The sequence below is a fragment of the Narcine bancroftii genome, chromosome 13 (assembly GCF_036971445.1).
Source record: "Narcine bancroftii isolate sNarBan1 chromosome 13, sNarBan1.hap1, whole genome shotgun sequence".
Lineage (NCBI taxonomy): Eukaryota > Metazoa > Chordata > Chondrichthyes > Torpediniformes > Narcinidae > Narcine > Narcine bancroftii.
This window is the reverse complement of record NC_091481.1, coordinates 85,758,275-85,775,825: the sequence shown is the minus strand read 5'-3', so window position 1 is coordinate 85,775,825 and position 17,551 is coordinate 85,758,275. Positions and strand designations below refer to the sequence as shown.

The following is a 17,551-nucleotide window of genomic DNA, read 5'->3' as shown; positions in this document are numbered from 1 at the left end:
AAAAACCTCACAAAGATAAGCGTATACAGAGCTGTTGTCATACCCACACTCCTGTTCGGCTCCGAATCATGGGTCCTCTACAGCATCACCTACGGCTCCTAGAATGCTTCCACCAGCGTTGTCTCCGCTCCATCCTCAACATTCATTGGAGCGCTTTCATCCCTAACGTCGAAGTACTCGAGATGGCAGAGGTCGACAGCATCGAGTCCACGCTGCTGAAGATCCAGCTGCGCTGGGTGGGTCACATCTCCAGAATGGAGGACCATCGCCTTCCCAAGATCGTGTTATATGGCGAGCTCTCCACTGGCCACCGTGACAGAGGTGCACCAAAGAAAAGGTACAAGGACTGCCTAAAGAAATCTCTTGGTGCCACCGCCAGTGGGCTGATATCACCTCAAACCGTGCATCTTGGCGCCTCACAGTTCGGCAGGCAGCAACCTCCTTTGAAGAAGACCGCAGAGCCCACCTCACTGACAAAAGGCAAAGGAGGAAAAACCCAACACCCAACCCCGACCCACCAATTTTCCGCTGCAACCGTGTCTGCCTGTCCCGCATCGGACTTGTCAGCCACAAACGAGCCTGCAGCTGACGTGGACATTTACCCCCTCCATAAATCTTCGTCCGCGAAGCCAAGCCAAAGAAGAAAGAAGAATAAAGTACGCAGTTTGACCTGCTGAGTTTCATGTTTTTACTTTTTAATCAAACCTCATTCCCAGGGTTGGGACACGTACCAAAACCACACAGATGAACTGGGTACAAACAGCCACTCTAATAATAGCTTAAAGGTTAAACGAATAGGCAATGATGTCAGTACAGCGCAGCAATGCTTCAGTCTGAACACCTAATGGTGTCTGCAGGTCCGAAACTTGGAAGTTCAGGATGTCGATGTCGGAGGCTGTGAATGTTGCAGTGACGTTCACCTGTTCATACATTGTAAACACCAGTGGTTTCCCTGTCATTGCAATCAGGGTTTGCAAAAAGCGTTCCCGGAGCACAGTTCGCGACTGCTGCTCCTCCCCATGGCTGGAATTGCAGCAGTTCGTTGAAGCTTGAATGGAGGAAGGCGCCAAGGCATGGTAGCGTGCTGACGTTGGGTCAAAGCCTCGGCTCTGTCCATCAGGGCCCCGGGGGAGTCGCACAACCGTCAAGGGAGAGGACATTCAGGAGAGGCTGTTTCAAAGCAAAACCAAATATCCAAATTAGACCATTAACTGATTTTATTTTATACAGAAATTTTGCTTCTTTGAACTGACAGAGGATGAGATAGAGGTGTATAAGATGATGAGGGGGCTGAGATTGGGTGGACAACTAGCACCTTGTTCCCAGGCGAGAATAACAAACACCAGAGGACATCTGTACAAAGGGAAGTTTAGGGGCGATGTCAGGGGAAAGGTGCCTGGAGTGCATTTCCGGGGGTGGTGGCGAAGGCTGGAAAGTTTAAGATGGCGGCGCTGCCACTGGTGCAACCCGTGGGGAGCAAGGGAGAGGAGATGCAATACTCCCACAGGGTCCACCCGCCCATTCAACTGTCGGCTTCGCATGAGCTTTGACCACCCCGTTGAGGGAGATGATGGTGGTTTTGGTTAAAATCCCATGACCGCAGGTCTGTGCCCAAGATAGCGGCACCTATTAATTGGCAGAACCCATGAGGGGCTGCACACTCCAGACAAGAGGAAGACTGGAGCAGGAGGCACAAGAAAATTGGAAGATCTCGCACTGTCTGAGAGGGAGAAGCAGAGGAGTCGACACGCGGGGATGGTGACCACAGCAGCAGACCAGTGAGGGGGCTCTGCAGCTGAGGGACCAGTGCACACGGCGGGATGCTGGCATCTTGAGGCGTGGAACCCATGGAAGCTGTGGGCTGCTGGAGACTGTTGACGGGAGATTTGTGCCAGGCTGTGGACTGCTGGAGACAGGCTCGAACAGGCTGGAGGGGCACCAGGTATCAGAACTGGGATGTGAGGAGGTACCGAGGGCGCTGAAGGTTTCCTGATCGTGTCAGCAGTTCAGATCTGGAGCTCAGGTTGCCAATTGTTTGGATTAGACTCTGTGCAGCTGTGGAAACGCTGAAGGCGAATCTATGGACACTCGGTGACTTGGGGGGGGGGGGGGGGAGGGGAGAGGAGACTCTCTTTTGCTTCTCTCTCTGACTGCAAGAGATGCTTAAGCAATTCCTGCCGGTGGTGAATCCGTCTGTCTTGGAGCAGGGAAAAAGAAATTTCACATAATAGGACTGTTCTTTTATAATAAATTGAATCTTGATTCTTGAACAATAGGGGCATTTGATAGTCTATGAGATTGGCATGTGGATGTAAGGGTCAAGGGGGTGAGGTAAATTTGAAACTTACACATACAGCACAGTAACAGGCCCTTGCAGCCCACGAGCCCGTGCCTCCCAAATATACCAATTAACCTACAACACCCGCACGTTTTTGTAGGGTGGGAGGAAACCGGAACACCCAGAGGAAACCTACACAGACATGCGAAGAACGCATAAACTCTGTAACTTACAGACAGCAGCAGGTTCGAACCTGGGTCACTAACGCTGTAATAGAAATGCGCTAACTTACCTCATAAGATAGAGAAGGATACGACTATTGTGGAGATTTACATAGGTTGGCACAACACTGTGGTATGAATGGAATGTTCTGTTTGACATAAAAGCAAGTTCTCATTCAGTACTGATTTTTAAATTAGCAATCTTTCACATCTTTTCTAGCACACAACTTCAATTGTCCATCCCCACCAGCATTCATAGTTTATGTCAATATATCAAGGGAAGACAGACATAGTAAGGGAATTAAAATATATGGGGGAAAGGCAGGTAGGTGGAGATGAACCTGTCATCAGATCAGCCATTGAATGGGGGAGTAGGCTTGACGGGCTGGATGGCTGACCCCTGCTCCTGTTTCTCATGTTCTTCCGAATACAACTCTGCATGGTCCAACAGAGATACAGGAGACTGTAGGCACTGCAAAAATCAAACTGCTGGAGGAACTCAGAAGGTCAACCAGCACCCGTCTACCAAATGCTGGGTCTCGACCAAAAATGCTGGCCACCCGTTTGCCTCCATCGATGCTGCTTGACTTACTGGGCTCCATCAGCAATTTCTTTTTGCCTTGTCCGGGTCAGGAACAGCTGCATCAGACTCCTCAACAACACAAACTCAATTCAGGACTCTTACGCGTGCACTTTATTGGATTTCGCCCCCCCCCCCCCCCACCCCACTCTGCATTGCACAGTCAGTTTATTTACGGTGTGTACAGTGTTTTCTTTCTACACCACCAATTCTACCCTCGACCCCCAGGAAAAATCTCAGGGTTGAACGTGATGCACTCTGACACCAGCCTAGGCTCAGGTCCATCCCAACTGCAAATTCACCGTCATTCCCTTCCCTCTCACATTCAATGCTCACACAATTGCTTGGATTGCTGGGGGTCAGGGGTCAATGGGGAGAGGGTGAGTCAGGGACAATTCTGCATCAGGCAGAACCAAAGGGAAACGGGGTTTAACTGAGAGAACCTAGAAAGATCCCTCCAAGTCAAGAAAGGAGGCCAAACCGAGCCTGGGGCTTAAACGTCCCCCCAACACTGGACGGGGTGGGGGAGAGGGGGGGAAGAAGAGCTTGAGGCACACAATGGCCGCCCCCTCTCGCCTCTTCCCCGCGCACCGTCCCGTCCCCTGCCGCCGCAGAATCCCCCCCTCAGGGCCAGCCGCGATCTTATCAAGTCCGCGCCCGGCGGCCCGTCTTCATCCTCACCAGAGCGGACACCAAAGGCGGACGCCGCGTGAGACGGAAGCGCCGGCGCCGCCGCTCTACTTCCGGTCCCGCACGAAACCTGTCCCCCGGAACCCTTGTTCCTGATTAAGGCTGATGGCATTAGGGGTGGGCAGAAATGCTCTCCTGCTCTGAACAATTACAACAAATGCAACATTTCCCTTAAAAATTGATGCAGGAGATGATCACACTTTATCTATTTTGCACAATATCCTGCACGGATCTCCTCAAAAAGCCAACTCAATACAAACTATCTACCCTTTCCACAAGACAATTTCTCTTAACCTATCCCAGTGGTTCTCCCCCACTGATATCAGTAATCCCTCACAGAGCACCCAGTTGTCTTGGTGACTTGTCCTGGGTGATATTCTGGTTGTTCAGGAAGGATCTGACCAGGAGGGCACACCTTGCACAAGTGGAGATGGTGTCCAGGTCTGTGTTTCAAGATTTAATATTCCTTTATTGTCATGCAATATTTCACATTACAATATTACTGTGGTGAGATGTCACCAGGGGTCATCCCGATGAGCTTGTCTATAAAGCAGATCAGAGCTACAGTCTAGCCTTCCAGGTTCGTCTTGCAGAGAGACAAGACCTCTTAGTGTACATATTAGTTTATTAAAGCTGTCTTATACTCGCACTGCTGGTGTGGTTATTGTCATTACAATGACATAGGATTTGCTTTTGTTTGCTGTTAGGCAGACAGATTTGCCATCAGCAGGCATTGCTTGAAGTTCCTCTTAGAGTTAGAGAAAGAGAAACAAAAGAGAATTCCTTCAGTCACTGAGTGTCTCACCTGAACCTCATCTGAACCCAAAGACCAACCCTTAATTGCACCCTCACCCTTCCCAAGATCGTGTTATATGGCGAGCTCTCCACTGGCCACCGTGACAGAGGTGCACCAAAGAAGAGGTACAAGGACTGCCTAAAGAAATCTCTTGGTGTCTGCCACATTGACCACCGCCAGTGGGCTGATCTCGCCTCCAACGGTGCATCTTGGCGCCTCACAGTTTGGCGGGCAGCAACCTCCTTTGAAGAAGACCGCAGAGCCCACCTCACTGACAAAAGGCAAAGGAGGAAAAACCCAACCAACAAATTTTCCCCTGCAACCGCTGCAACCGTGTCTGCCTGTCCCGCATCGGACTTGTCAGCCACAAACGAGCCTGCAGCTGACGTGGACTTTACCCCTCCATAAATCCTCGTCTGCGAAGCCAAGCCAAGATTACATGAGAATAAATTGATTCTTGAATCCTGTTGTCGCACAAACAAGACATTTCATCCAATTCTGGTGGCAATAAAACAAAGAGGAAAAATCTTCAAGGGTTCAACCATTGAGAGAGCATCTGTGAACATGTTGCCCAGAGCCCTCACAGCAAAACCAATCACGTGGCAGTAACCGCAAGGGATGTCGGGAGATGTAGTTCCCAGGATCAAGCCAACTGTTCCTCGGCGGACATGCGCAATGTAATATGGTTTAGCACTTGCGCAGTACAGTGACGCTCTTGTTATAAGGCACATGCGCAGTGGTGTTTTGAGGGCTGCGCGGTGGAGTGTGGGTGAAAGTGAACGGTCATGGCTGCCGCTCGATCGGCCGCAGATAGCGGCTCCTCACGACGCTGTCTCGCGACGCAGTACTTCAACGAAGAGGAAAACAACGCCATCGAGAGCCTGACGACGAGCGAGAGGGTGAGGAAGCACCCCCTGGGGGGTGGGGCGAGGGGTGGGAAGGCCTGGCGTCGTGGGCCGGGGAAGGGGGGGGGAAATGGAGAGGAAGGGGGGGAATGGAGAGGAAGGGGGGGAATGGAGAGGAAGGGGGGAATGGAGAGGAAGGGGGGGAATGGAGAGGAAGGGGGGAATGGAGAGGAAGGGGGGGAATGGAGAGGAAGGGGGGGAATGGAGAGGAAGGGGGGAATGGAGAGGAAGGGGGGAATGGAGAGGAAGGGGGGAATGGAGAGGAAGGGGGGGAATGGAGAGGAAGGGGGGGAATGGAGAGGAAGGGGGGAATGGAGAGGAAGGGGGGGAATGGAGAGGAAGGGGGGGAATGGAGAGGAAGGGGGGGGAATGGAGAGGAAGGGGGGGAATGGAGAGGAAGGGGGAATGGAGAGGAAGGGGGGGAATGGAGAGGAAGGGGGGGAATGGAGAGGAAGGGGGGGAATGGAGAGGAAGGGGGGGAATGGAGAGGAAGGGGGGGAATGGAGAGGAAGGGGGGGAATGGAGAGGAAGGGGGGGAATGGAGAGGAAGGGGGGGAATGGAGAGGAAGGGGGGGAATGGAGAGGAAGGGGGGGAATGGAGAGGAAGGGGGGGAATGGAGAGGAAGGGGGGGAATGGAGAGGAAGGGGGGGAATGGAGAGGAAGGGGGGGAATGGAGAGGAAGGGGGGGAATGGAGAGGAAGGGGGGGAATGGAGAGGAAGGGGGGGAATGGAGAGGAAGGGGGGGAATGGAGAGGAAGGGGGGGAATGGAGAGGAAGGGGGGGAATGGAGAGGAAGGGGGGAATGGAGAGGAAGGGGGGGAATGGAGAGGAAGGGGGGAATGGAGAGGAAGGGGGGGAATGGAGAGGAAGGGGGGGAATGGAGAGGAAGGGGGGGAATGGAGAGGAAGGGGGGGAATGGAGAGGAAGGGGGGGAATGGAGAGGAAGGGGGGGAATGGAGAGGAAGGGGGGGAATGGAGAGGAAGGGGGGGAATGGAGAGGAAGGGGGGGAATGGAGAGGAAGGGGGGGAATGGAGAGGAAGGGGGGGAATGGAGAGGAAGGGGGGAATGGAGAGGAAGGGGGGGAATGGAGAGGAAGGGGGGGAATGGAGAGGAAGGGGGGGAATGGAGAGGAAGGGGGGGAATGGAGAGGAAGGGGGGGAATGGAGAGGAAGGGGGGGAATGGAGAGGAAGGGGGGAATGGAGAGGAAGGGGGGAATGGAGAGGAAGGGGGGAATGGAGAGGAAGGGGGGAATGGAGAGGAAGGGGGGGAATGGAGAGGAAGGGGGGGAATGGAGAGGAAGGGGGGGAATGGAGAGGAAGGGGGGGAATGGAGAGGAAGGGGGGGAATGGAGAGGAAGGGGGGGAATGGAGAGGAAGGGGGGGAATGGAGAGGAAGGGGGGGAATGGAGAGGAAGGGGGGGAATGGAGAGGAAGGGGGGGAATGGAGAGGAAGGGGGGGAATGGAGAGGAGGGGGGGAATGGAGAGGAAGGGGGGGAATGGAGAGGAAGGGGGGGAATGGAGAGGAAGGGGGGGAATGGAGAGGAAGGGGGGGAATGGAGAGGAAGGGGGGGAATGGAGAGGAAGGGGGGGAATGGAGAGGAAGGGGGGGAATGGAGAGGAAGGGGGGGAATGGAGAGGAAGGGGGGGAATGGAGAGGAAGGGGGGGAATGGAGAGGAAGGGGGGGAATGGAGAGGAAGGGGGGGAATGGAGAGGAAGGGGGGGAATGGAGAGGAAGGGGGGGAATGGAGAGGAAGGGGGGGAATGGAGAGGAAGGGGGGGAATGGAGAGGAAGGGGGGGAATGGAGAGGAAGGGGGGGAATGGAGAGGAAGGGGGGGAATGGAGAGGAAGGGGGGAATGGAGAGGAAGGGGGGAATGGAGAGGAAGGGGGGGAATGGAGAGGAAGGGGGGGAATGGAGAGGAAGGGGGGGGAATGGAGAGGAAGGGGGGGAATGGAGAGGAAGGGGGGGGAATGGAGAGGAAGGGGGGGGAATGGAGAGGAAGGGGGGGGAATGGAGAGGAAGGGGGGGGAATGGAGAGGAAGGGGGGGGAATGGAGAGGAAGGGGGGGGAATGGAGAGGAAGGGGGGGGAATGGAGAGGAAGGGGGGGAATGGAGAGGAAGGGGGGGGAATGGAGAGGAAGGGGGGGGAATGGAGAGGAAGGGGGGGGAATGGAGAGGAAGGGGGGGGAATGGAGAGGAAGGGGGGGGAATGGAGAGGAAGGGGGGGGAATGGAGAGGAAGGGGGGGGAATGGAGAGGAAGGGGGGGGAATGGAGAGGAAGGGGGGGGAATGGAGAGGAAGGGGGGGGAATGGAGAGGAAGGGGGGGGAATGGAGAGGAAGGGGGGGGAATGGAGAGGAAGGGGGGGGAATGGAGAGGAAGGGGGGGGAATGGAGAGGAAGGGGGGGGAATGGAGAGGAAGGGGGGGAATGGAGAGGAAGGGGGGGGAATGGAGAGGAAGGGGGGGGAATGGAGAGGAAGGGGGGGGAATGGAGAGGAAGGGGGGGAATGGAGAGGAAGGGGGGGGAATGGAGAGGAAGGGGGGGGAATGGAGAGGAAGGGGGGGGAATGGAGAGGAAGGGGGGGGAATGGAGAGGAAGGGGGGGGAATGGAGAGGAAGGGGGGGGAATGGAGAGGAAGGGGGGGGAATGGAGAGGAAGGGGGGGGAATGGAGAGGAAGGGGGGGGAATGGAGAGGAAGGGGGGGGAATGGAGAGGAAGGGGGGGGAATGGAGAGGAAGGGGGGGGAATGGAGAGGAAGGGGGGGGAATGGAGAGGAAGGGGGGGGAATGGAGAGGAAGGGGGGGGAATGGAGAGGAAGGGGGGGGAATGGAGAGGAAGGGGGGGGAATGGAGAGGAAGGGGGGGGCATGTGATGGATTAATTTGGGGAGGGCTGAGGAAGGATGTGATGGATGGAGAGGGAGGGGAGGTTTATTCAGTGGAATGGTGAAGTTATTTTAAAAAATGTTGATAGATTATCCCTCAACCTTTGGGTAAAAGGGAGCATTGGCTAAGTTTATGTAACTTGGCCTTAGTCTGGCACTTATAATTGTGGTTTGTAATTAAAACAGGAAATAATCAAAAGACCTTTTGTTTGCAGGTTGTGGATCTGTTGAATCAGGCAGCACTCATTGTTACTGACAACAAAATCACTGTTCTCAAGCAGGTCAGTAAACATGAAGTGACTGAAACAGATTTTTATTTGACCCTATTTTAGTCTACACTTTAAAATTGTGTGGTAGTTGAACAATTTTTTTTAACTGAAAATGGACTTTATTCACAATAATTTTTATAAAAGGAAAATTATCAAATCTGTTCCCACCCTTAGTGTCATATCCATACATTTCCATCACTCTACACTTGCTTTAATTTCTGTTTACACAGTTACCTCCTTACTCCCCCTCTGTTATTTGAGTACTTTCCCCTCTCTCTCAGCCCCTCAGTGTCCAGTAATGGGAGGACTCTAGACTAGTCTTTCCCTACAGCACCCTCGTATTAGCTGCACCAAGCCTTGGTGATTTCCCCAGCACGTACTCCTGCACCCTGGAAAATGCTAGTCAACAGCATTCCCTCACTGACGTCTCTGTGTGCTGAAAGACCATCAGGTTTTGGCCTTGCTAATGGTCTTCCAGCAATTCTGGATGTCTTGCTGCTTTCCAAAGCAATTATTTGATGGTGGTTGTTGACCTTTAATCTAGTCTGACTTTTGAAGGCCACTTTATTAACACGTGTGGAGTTTAAACAGGAAAGTCTGCAGATGCTGTGATTGTAGTGCAGTACACAAAAATGCTAGAGAAACTAGAGTTATACAACATTTATAGGAAGCAAAGGGTAACCAATGCTTTGGGCCTGAGCTTTTTCTCAAAGAGATAGGGGGAATTAAGTGCAGGAGTAGGTAAAGAGATTAAAAATAGTGGAACCAGATGGGGGTGGAGGTTACCTAAAATTAGAAAAACTAATGTTCATGCTGTTAGGTTTAAAGCTGAACTGGATTAATGTGATGTGTTCCTCAAGTTTGGCCTCACTTTGGCAATGATGACAGTGTCTTCAAGATTCCTTTTATTGCCATGTAATAGTATAGAATGTGTAATAATGTATAAAATTGCCTCCTGCCTGCCATAAGTAACTGTCTCTCTTCCCACAGATGCTCCTGACTTGAGTATTTCCTTCATTTTTCTGCTTTTATTTCCGATTTCCACCAGTAGCAATTAAAAAAAAAAAAATTCTCATTAAGCATAATCACGTGGGTGAGACTGCTGTACGACCAAAGGAACTGTTCACACTAACCATCAGAGTCCTAATATTTACTGAGCAATATTTTTTGATTTTTATATATGTATATTGTTCCTTCATATGTATTATTTGTCTGTATGTGTTATGTCTGGATGTGTGTCTGCACGTTTTGCACCGAGGTTCAGAGAACATTGTTTTGTTAGGCTGTACTTGTACAATCAGATGATAATGAACTTGAACAATTGGTTCTCTACTAACTGCAGCAATTTTGCATGGTCCTATAAGACTTACTCCAATCTTTGTTTCTCCCCTCTCCAGGTTCAGGAGCTAATTGTGAATAAGGATCCCACACTTCTTGACAACTTTCTCGATGTGAGTAATTGTCTCCAGAAAAAAAACTTCTCATTTGTGCAGATTGAACAGTAGTGTTCTATGACAGAGGCGAAGAATAGGAAATGGTTTTAGAAATCTCCATTATAAGTATTTAAGCCTGGTGTGGAATTCAGTTCTGAGTAATCAGGTCATTGTCTCCTGGAGAATTACACAAAATTACTTGGATATTCAGTGCAGGAAAGGGCTATTCAGGCCTAATATTTCATAGCCATCACTTGGACTGCAGAGGAGCCTGTACATAATTCCTTTACTAAATGTCAAAAAATATCCTTTGCACAGGGGAGGCATGGTTGTCGTAGCGGTTAACGCAGCGCCATTACAGCGCCAGCAATTGGAACTGGGGTTTGAATCCTGCGCTGTCTGTAAGGAGTTTGTACGTTCTCCCTGTGTCTGCTTGGGGTTTCCCTAGGGGGTCGGGTTTCCTCCCACCCTTCAAAATGTACTGGAGGATGTAGGTTAATGGGGTGTAAATAGGGCAGCATGGACTTGTGGGCTGAAATGGCCTTTTACCATGCTTTATGTCTAAATCTAAATTTCTAAGAGGTAATGTGCTGTAATGCACAGAAGGAGATAGACCAACAGGTTCCTTGTGATGTTGGATGAGATCACAGTTGCATTTGGAACTATGTGCTCTTGTTCTAAAAGTGCCGCAGGATATCTTGTCTTCCCTATGTCAGTGGTGGGTAGTAGTGCCATCTCATTAGGAGGGTGTCGCTTCTAGTACACTTTGAGAGTCAGTCTAGATTTTGTGTTCTTGTCTCTGAAACGGGGCTTGAACTAACCTGACTGAGATGAGACTGGTAGGCCACTGCTGACACCAAAAGCTGGCAATCATTTCAAAAACCACTCACTGTGTTCTAATTGAGAGGCTTTGAAAGCAATACTGAGTATGTCGTCATATAAAACAACACCGGAATTTCCACCTAAAATGTTGCTTTTGAGTGATATCTTTTGTATAGGACATCCCCCAAAAAAATCTGGCAATTACTGCTGACCAGTGGATACTGTTAAAAGCAAATCATAATATTTTAATAACAAATTACCATGTAAACATTTAAATTTTGTTTACATATTTTAAACTAAACCACCCTCTGCTCATGTAACAAGTCATTTAAAGCCTGTACAGAGCCTACAGCAGCCAGACTGGGCGGATGCTCCACGGGTGGGTGGGTGCCGAGACCTCATTGATAACTAACAGGTCATGCGTGCAATTGCGTCGGAACTGGCAAGAAGATGTGGCGGTGTTGAGACTGAGCTGTCAAGGTTCAGATTTTAGACCTGGTATGGTGTACATGATGACCTTGATTTTAAGGTGAATTTTTTGTTTTGGGATCGTCCTATACAATGGCATGCATGTATGGTCATTTGCATTTGGCTGCGCTTTTTTTGATCTCAGAAGGAGCTGAGATATGATAGTGAGTTTGGTGCTGTGGAAATGTGAGCACTTCATTGATGAGGGCCACTGACAAATGCGTTTTTTTTTGTAGGAAATCATCGCATTTCAATCTGATAAATCGGTGGATGTCCGCAAGTTTGTGATTGGATTCATGGAGGAGGCGTGGTTAGTGTATCATAAGACAGTAAAACCCCTGGTTTCTGGAATTCCAGCAACTGGCAAAAAATTCGAGGAAAATAAATAAGTAAAATAAACCTTTGGTGAAGATGGGAGCAAATATCTGGCCAGCAGAGTGCCTTGGTTGTGCTTTGCTTGTAGTAGCTGTTTGAATTAAGTTGTGTGAAACCACAATGGCGTCACCCAGAATGAAGAGCTGGTTGGTAGACAGCTGTTTCCCAGGGATATCAAACACCAGAGGACATCTGTACAAAGTGAAGGGAGGGAAGTTTAGGGGAGACATCAGGGGTACGTTTTTTACGCAGAGGGTTGTGGGTGCCTGGAATGCCTTGCCAGGGATGATGGTGAAAGGTGGAACATTGGGACTCAGGCACATGGATGAAAGAAAAATCGGTTAAGAAGTAGGGAGGGTTAGTACCTTTTTTTTAGGACGTAATATATAGGTCACCAAAACATTGAGGGCAGAAGGGCCTGTACTGTCGTGTATTCTATGCTGCTCGTTTTTGGGGTGACTCTTAAAATGTCTCCTTATCCCTGCTTAGAAAGGGTCGTCGTGGTCAAAGGCTTTATCTGTAAACTTGGGGGGTGGTGGGTGGTTAATTATCTATAATCATCTTTCAGGTGGATCTGTGGAGGGGGAGGACCTGCAGATGCAGCGACAGTTAAATGTTTTCAAAGAATGTGACTGGAAAATGAAGTCAAATGCTCTAAGATTTATATATTCTTGCCTATGAAGTACCTGTATCATGCTTTTGTCTTTTAAACTGTTTATTCTTAATTCAGGTGTATTAGTTAGGTATGTGTCGGATTCCAGGGGTTTTACTGTACTTGAAATTTTTTCTTTCTACTTCTAAAACAAGCCACTTTCTTTCACTCCTGCTTCAATCTTCACTCCTTCCCACCCCCAGCAAGCGGGACAACGAGCTGCTGCCTAAGCTAATCGCTAACCTCAACATGCTGCTGAAGGACGAGAACGTCAATGTGGTGAAGAAGGTTATTTTGACCATGACTCAGCTGTACAAGGTGGCTTTGCAGGCAAGTGCCGTGTGGTGATGTCATGTCTCTGCTGCCGGAAGGTATCTGTAGCAGATCCTCTGTTATAGCAGGAGTCTGTGCCTTTTTTATAATTGGGGACTGAATTCACGAGCAGATTGGTACTGACCAGCAGCAGGTGACTGGAGTTAAACCTGAAAGTCTAGAGAAGTTGGGGGGGTTGAGTGCAATACATGAACGTGCTGGAGAAACTCTGCATCCATGGGAAGTAATTGGGCCCTTTGTCAGGTATATGGCTGTCAGGAGCAAGATTGTTTTTTTTTCCACTTTTGTTCAAGATTAGTGAGTTGTAGAATTGTTATTTCCAACCTCTGTACCAGTTAAAGATTTAGTGAGAAACCTTCTGTGGCCAAGCCCTCTGAACTAAGGAAACAAGTATTCAGTTTTGCACAATCTCAAAAACTAGCCTCGTATGCAGAAAATTGAGTTGACTTGCCAATTGTTTTCACGTCATTTATTTGGTTCAAAACTTTTTGCTATTTAATTTATAAGAACATCAGGAGCAGGAGTCGGCCATCTGGCCCAGCGAGCCTGCTCCGCCAACCAGTGAGATCATGGCTGATCTGACGATCGGCTCATTTCCACCTACCTATGTTATATATATATATATATATAAAAAAAAATCTATCCAACCTTGTCTTCAATCTATTTACTGAGGTCACCTCCACTGCTTCAATGGGCAGCAAATTCCACAGATTCCCCACCCTCTGGGGAAAGCAGTTCCTCCTCATCTCCGTCCTAAATCTACTCCCCTGAATCTTGAGGCTCTGTCCCCTAGTTCTGGTCTCCCCCACCCACTTACTTCTATCTATGCCTTTCATAATTTTAATTGCTTCTGTACGATTCCTTCTCACTCTTCATTCCCACATCTTGTTATGCGTTGACACAATTAAGGGAAAAACAGAATGAAGTGTTTCCGGGTCCATAGGAGGTAAAGATATATTGCTGATGTTTTGGATCTGAGTCCTTCAAAGAATAAGCAAAAATCAGGAAGTCTCAGAATAGACCTAGTGCCAGCTGGGAGAGGAGTCCAGATCAACTAAAAGTGTTAATGTGATATGAGGAGAGGTGAGAATTGACTTTGGCAGACAGAGGGGAGAAGGGAGAGACGGCTGGGGGAAGAAGGGCGGGGGGGGTGTGTGGTTTAACAAAAATGAGGCAGCATGGTTACCGTAGAAGTTAGTGCAACGCTATTACAGCACCAGCGATCGAGATGAGGGCTTGAGTGCTGCACTTTAAGGAGTTTTTACATTCTCCCCTACGTCTTCTACATTGGTTTCCTCTGGGGGAGGGGGGGGGCCCACCAGTTTCCTCCCACCATTTGAAACATACCTGGGGTTGTAGGTCATTTGGGTGTAAATTGGATGGCACAGGCTCGTGGGCCGAAAGGGCCTGTTACCGAGCTGCATGTTTAAATTTAAAAAGCCAGATAATCAAATGGTATTAATATGGACAGCTCTGGCTCTCGTTTAAACCCCCACCCTTCCACTTCTTCCTCCGTAACCTGGTGGATTAATAATGTTTAGGGAAGGAATCCAGAGGTTGAAGGTATCATGTGGAATTCAAGTCTAAAGCTGGAAGATTGCCATTTTGTTTATGTTGTGATACATAGAACATTATAGTGCAGTGGAGGCTCTTCAGCTGACTTCCATAAACCTAAACCTTTCCATCTCTCTCCAGCCTCGTAATCCTCTATTTCTTCCATTCATGTGCCTGAGTTTTAAACGCCCCCATTGTACCAGCTCCCACCAGCCATATATTCCAGGCACCCTTTCTCTCCTCATTTTGCACAGATGTCCACCGGTGCTTGCTACGTATTTCCCTGAAAAGCTGCTGGCTGTCCTCCCCTATCACCACCTCTCGTCATCTTGTAGACCTCCACTAAGTCATCTCATCCTTCTTTGTTCCAAAGAGAAAAGTCCCAGCTCTGCTAACCTTGCTTCATAAGCCACTTTCTCCATTCCAGGCAATCTCTTGGGAAATTTACCTTCTCCATAGCTTCCACATCCCTCCTGAAATGAGGTAACCAGAACTGACCACAGTACAAAGTAGAGCAGGTTAGAAAAGCAAGTGGTTAGCCCCCTCAATGAGCTTAAACCATGAATCGTATGGAGTTTCCTTCCTGCTTCGTGCACGGTTCTATCTTGGTGTTTTGCCTACTGGAAAAATAATTCCCAAAAAGATTCCAGCATCAGATGAACAGTGTGGCAAAGTATAGCTCACACAGCGGCTCATGACTGAGGCAAGTTTATTAACTTTACCCTTGTTTCTTTTCAGTGTTTTTAAAAATGTAAAGCTTGCAAAAGGGCACCCTTTTTAATTTTTTTATTTTTCACACTATAAACCACATTGATCAAATATATATATATATACAGTGCCGTTTTCTTCCCCCCTCCCCTTCCCTTCCCACCAAAAGGGCACTCTCCAAGCAGAGAGCATCAGCATTGACTTCTCCCTGTGTTTCTATCATTCTCTTTTCATCCAACTCTCCCTTTGATAGCTTTCTCCTTTCCCCAACACCTCAGCTTTTTCCCCTTCTGCCGTCCCACCTGCATTCAGCTTTTATTGTAGGTGTGTGTTCCTCTCCACTTTTTAATCAGGCTAATACCTTGTTGAAGGGCTCAGGCCTGAAATGTTGAATACCTTTTATTCCTTTGGACACTGTGACCTGAGTTTTTCCAGCGCACTTGTGCATTGAACTCACCCCAGGACCTGCAACCTTTCTCATTTAAAGGAATGTCTCGGATCTACAATAGGATCCTGCTGGGTGATTGTTGTTAAATTGGTTAAATGTGGCTGTATCATTTTTATTCTGGCCCCTCCAGGAATGGTTATCGCCCTCGTGGTGCTCAGTTTATGAAACCCTCTCAAACTTTCTCTGTCACTCTTTAAGATGTACCTTGAAGCCAGTCTCTGCCTGTTCACTTCTGTCTGTGGTTGTGAGTTAACATTTGTTTGAGGTATGTGTGCACTACCTTAAGATGTTCCACTTTGCTGAAGATGTGATACAGTTTCGTGCTGTCGACCATATAAATCGCCTTGCATTTTCTTTGCCAGGAATATTTTAATTCAATGTTTTTGTTTTAATCAGTGGATGGTGAAGTCAAAACTCATCAGTGAAATGGAGGAGGCATGCTGGGATATGGTTAGCACCATGAAGGATGACATTGTCTTGATGCTCGATTCTGATAATGATGGAATCCGGACTCATGCCATCAAGTTCATTGAGACATTGATCATCGTCCTGTCACCTCGCACCCCTGATTCTGATGTTCCCAGGCGGCAGGAGAATGACATTAGCCTGGATCGTATTGTGAAAGATCACTCATGCATCAAAGCCAGTGGGTACCTGCGGAATAATTTGTGACCTGTTGCCCGGTGATGAGGGAAAGATTAAGTTTGCGATTCATCTGTGGGTCTGAGTTGTTTCCTTGTAAGCCTTTGTGCCAATTTCTTAGGTTGAACATCAGATCATATGCTATAGGAGCAGAAATAGGTTCGCCCATCGAGTCTGCCCCATCATTTAATTATGAACATTGCCCGGCCTTCTCCCCATATCCTTTTATGCCCTGGCTAATTAAGAACCTATCAATATTTGCCTTAAATACACAAAATGACTTGGCCTTTGCATTCGTATGCATTTCTCTCTTATTTCTTATAATAAAACATAAATTAAAAATTACACAATGTTGCCTTTAGTCTGCCATAGGACAAAGGTTCGCCATTACCATTGCCCAGCTCCTCTTACAGTCAGAGAAAGAGAATCATCTCTTTTTTTTCCCCTCCGCCCCTCAACCAGAGTCAGTGTCAGTGGATTTGCCTCCAGTGCTTCCACAGCGGTCAGTTCTCAAACGAGTCACAGGTCAACAACGTCAATGGAGATGAGAGAGACTGCAGATGCTGAAATCTGGAGCAAAAAGCAATATGCAGGAAGAACTCAGTATGTCAGACAACATCGGGGTTCTGCCCTGAAACAATTCTTTATCCCTCTGCTCATGCTGCTTGACCTGGCAGATTGTTTTTAAAAATAAAAAATTAGCTGGAATAAAACAAATAGTATTTAAATAACTTGATCTGTTTTGATCCCCCACATAAGTAACAATGCTTAATGAGTTTTTCAAACTTTTATAAATAATAAAAATGCAGTCCCACTATTCTGTCCAGGATTCGTCTGAAATTTTTAAAGTTCGTCCTGTAATTGTTTGAGCACATACAACCCTGAGATTCTTTTCCCTGCAGGTGAGGCAGAATAACCACTTATTGGATGTTCAAAAAAAACTGACTCAATGTAAACAAACTGCAATACAGAGAGGAGAAAAAAAAATTAACAAATCTTGCCTGTCTTTAATTCTACTGCATAGGATAAGGCTTTTTGACTCATTGTTTTTGAAGGAGGCATCCAATTGGACACTCTCCCCTTCTCCTTACTTCAGTTTTAATGTGAATGTTTTCCAGTTCTCTTTTATATTAAAAAAAATTGCTTGGAAGTTTGGTTCCACTAACTTCCAAGGGCATGACTCACTGTATTTTCCCCTTAAACACCATAGACTGAAACCTTTAGGCCCATTGTGTATATTTTGGCTTTCAGACAATCCTACGTGATGTGATGCCTCATCTTTAATCTCTCCCCTTTGCCAGTTACTGGCTATCAACCCATCCAATTGTTCTGGTGTTTGTGGCCTGGGATGTTGGCAGATTAATTCTCTGGTGTGTTCAAAAGCAGGCCAATGCATGCGAATTGAACCGATGTTGAAAGGCGATTATTATGTGTCAACAAAGAGGAGTTGGGGTGACCATGTGTCATCCATGGAGAGAAATAGAATGTA

General features: G+C 48.3%; 2 protein-coding genes across 8 annotated transcripts in view; one reads left to right on the top strand and one right to left on the bottom strand.

Annotated features, from left to right (window-relative positions):
• Positions 1-674: 674 nt before the first annotated feature.
• Positions 675-4,208, bottom strand: gemin7 (gem (nuclear organelle) associated protein 7). Of its 5 annotated transcripts, none has more exons than XM_069909744.1 (3): positions 4,185-4,208; positions 2,571-2,648; positions 675-1,170 (listed from the first exon to the last, which is right to left on the bottom strand). In XM_069909744.1, exon 3 carries the CDS (start codon positions 1,158-1,160, stop codon positions 780-782), a length of 381 nt encoding a protein of 126 aa, XP_069765845.1. In that variant the 5' UTR covers positions 1,161-1,170; positions 2,571-2,648; positions 4,185-4,208; the 3' UTR covers positions 675-779. The 5 variants fall into 5 exon arrangements, with proteins under 5 accessions (XP_069765845.1, XP_069765844.1, XP_069765846.1 ...); XM_069909743.1 differs by having other exon boundaries at positions 4,107-4,188; XM_069909745.1 differs by lacking the exon at positions 4,185-4,208 and adding an exon at positions 4,114-4,134.
• A 1,092-nt stretch (positions 4,209-5,300) lies between these two features.
• The window catches only part of sympk (symplekin), a 52,263-nt gene continuing 40,012 nt past the window's right edge, over positions 5,301-17,551 (top strand). For 2 of the 3 annotated variants that reach the window (XR_011348099.1, XM_069908875.1), the window contains exons 1-6: positions 5,301-5,464; positions 8,574-8,639; positions 10,025-10,078; positions 11,587-11,660; positions 12,581-12,707; positions 15,817-16,066. Coding sequence is in view for 2 of the 3 variants with exons in the window: in XM_069908875.1 (XP_069764976.1) it covers positions 5,351-5,464; positions 8,574-8,639; positions 10,025-10,078; positions 11,587-11,660; positions 12,581-12,707; positions 15,817-16,066 (685 nt within the window). In the remaining variant the exon portion in view is untranslated. The remainder of the gene's footprint in view (positions 5,465-8,573; positions 8,640-10,024; positions 10,079-11,586; positions 11,661-12,580; positions 12,708-15,816; positions 16,067-17,551) is intronic. The other variant, XM_069908876.1, reaches the window with a different exon arrangement.

Coding starts and splice junctions, on each gene's coding strand:
- gemin7 (XM_069909744.1), bottom strand. CDS start 1,160: ATGTCCTCTCCCTTGACGGTTGTGCGACTCCCCCGGGGCCCTGATGGA.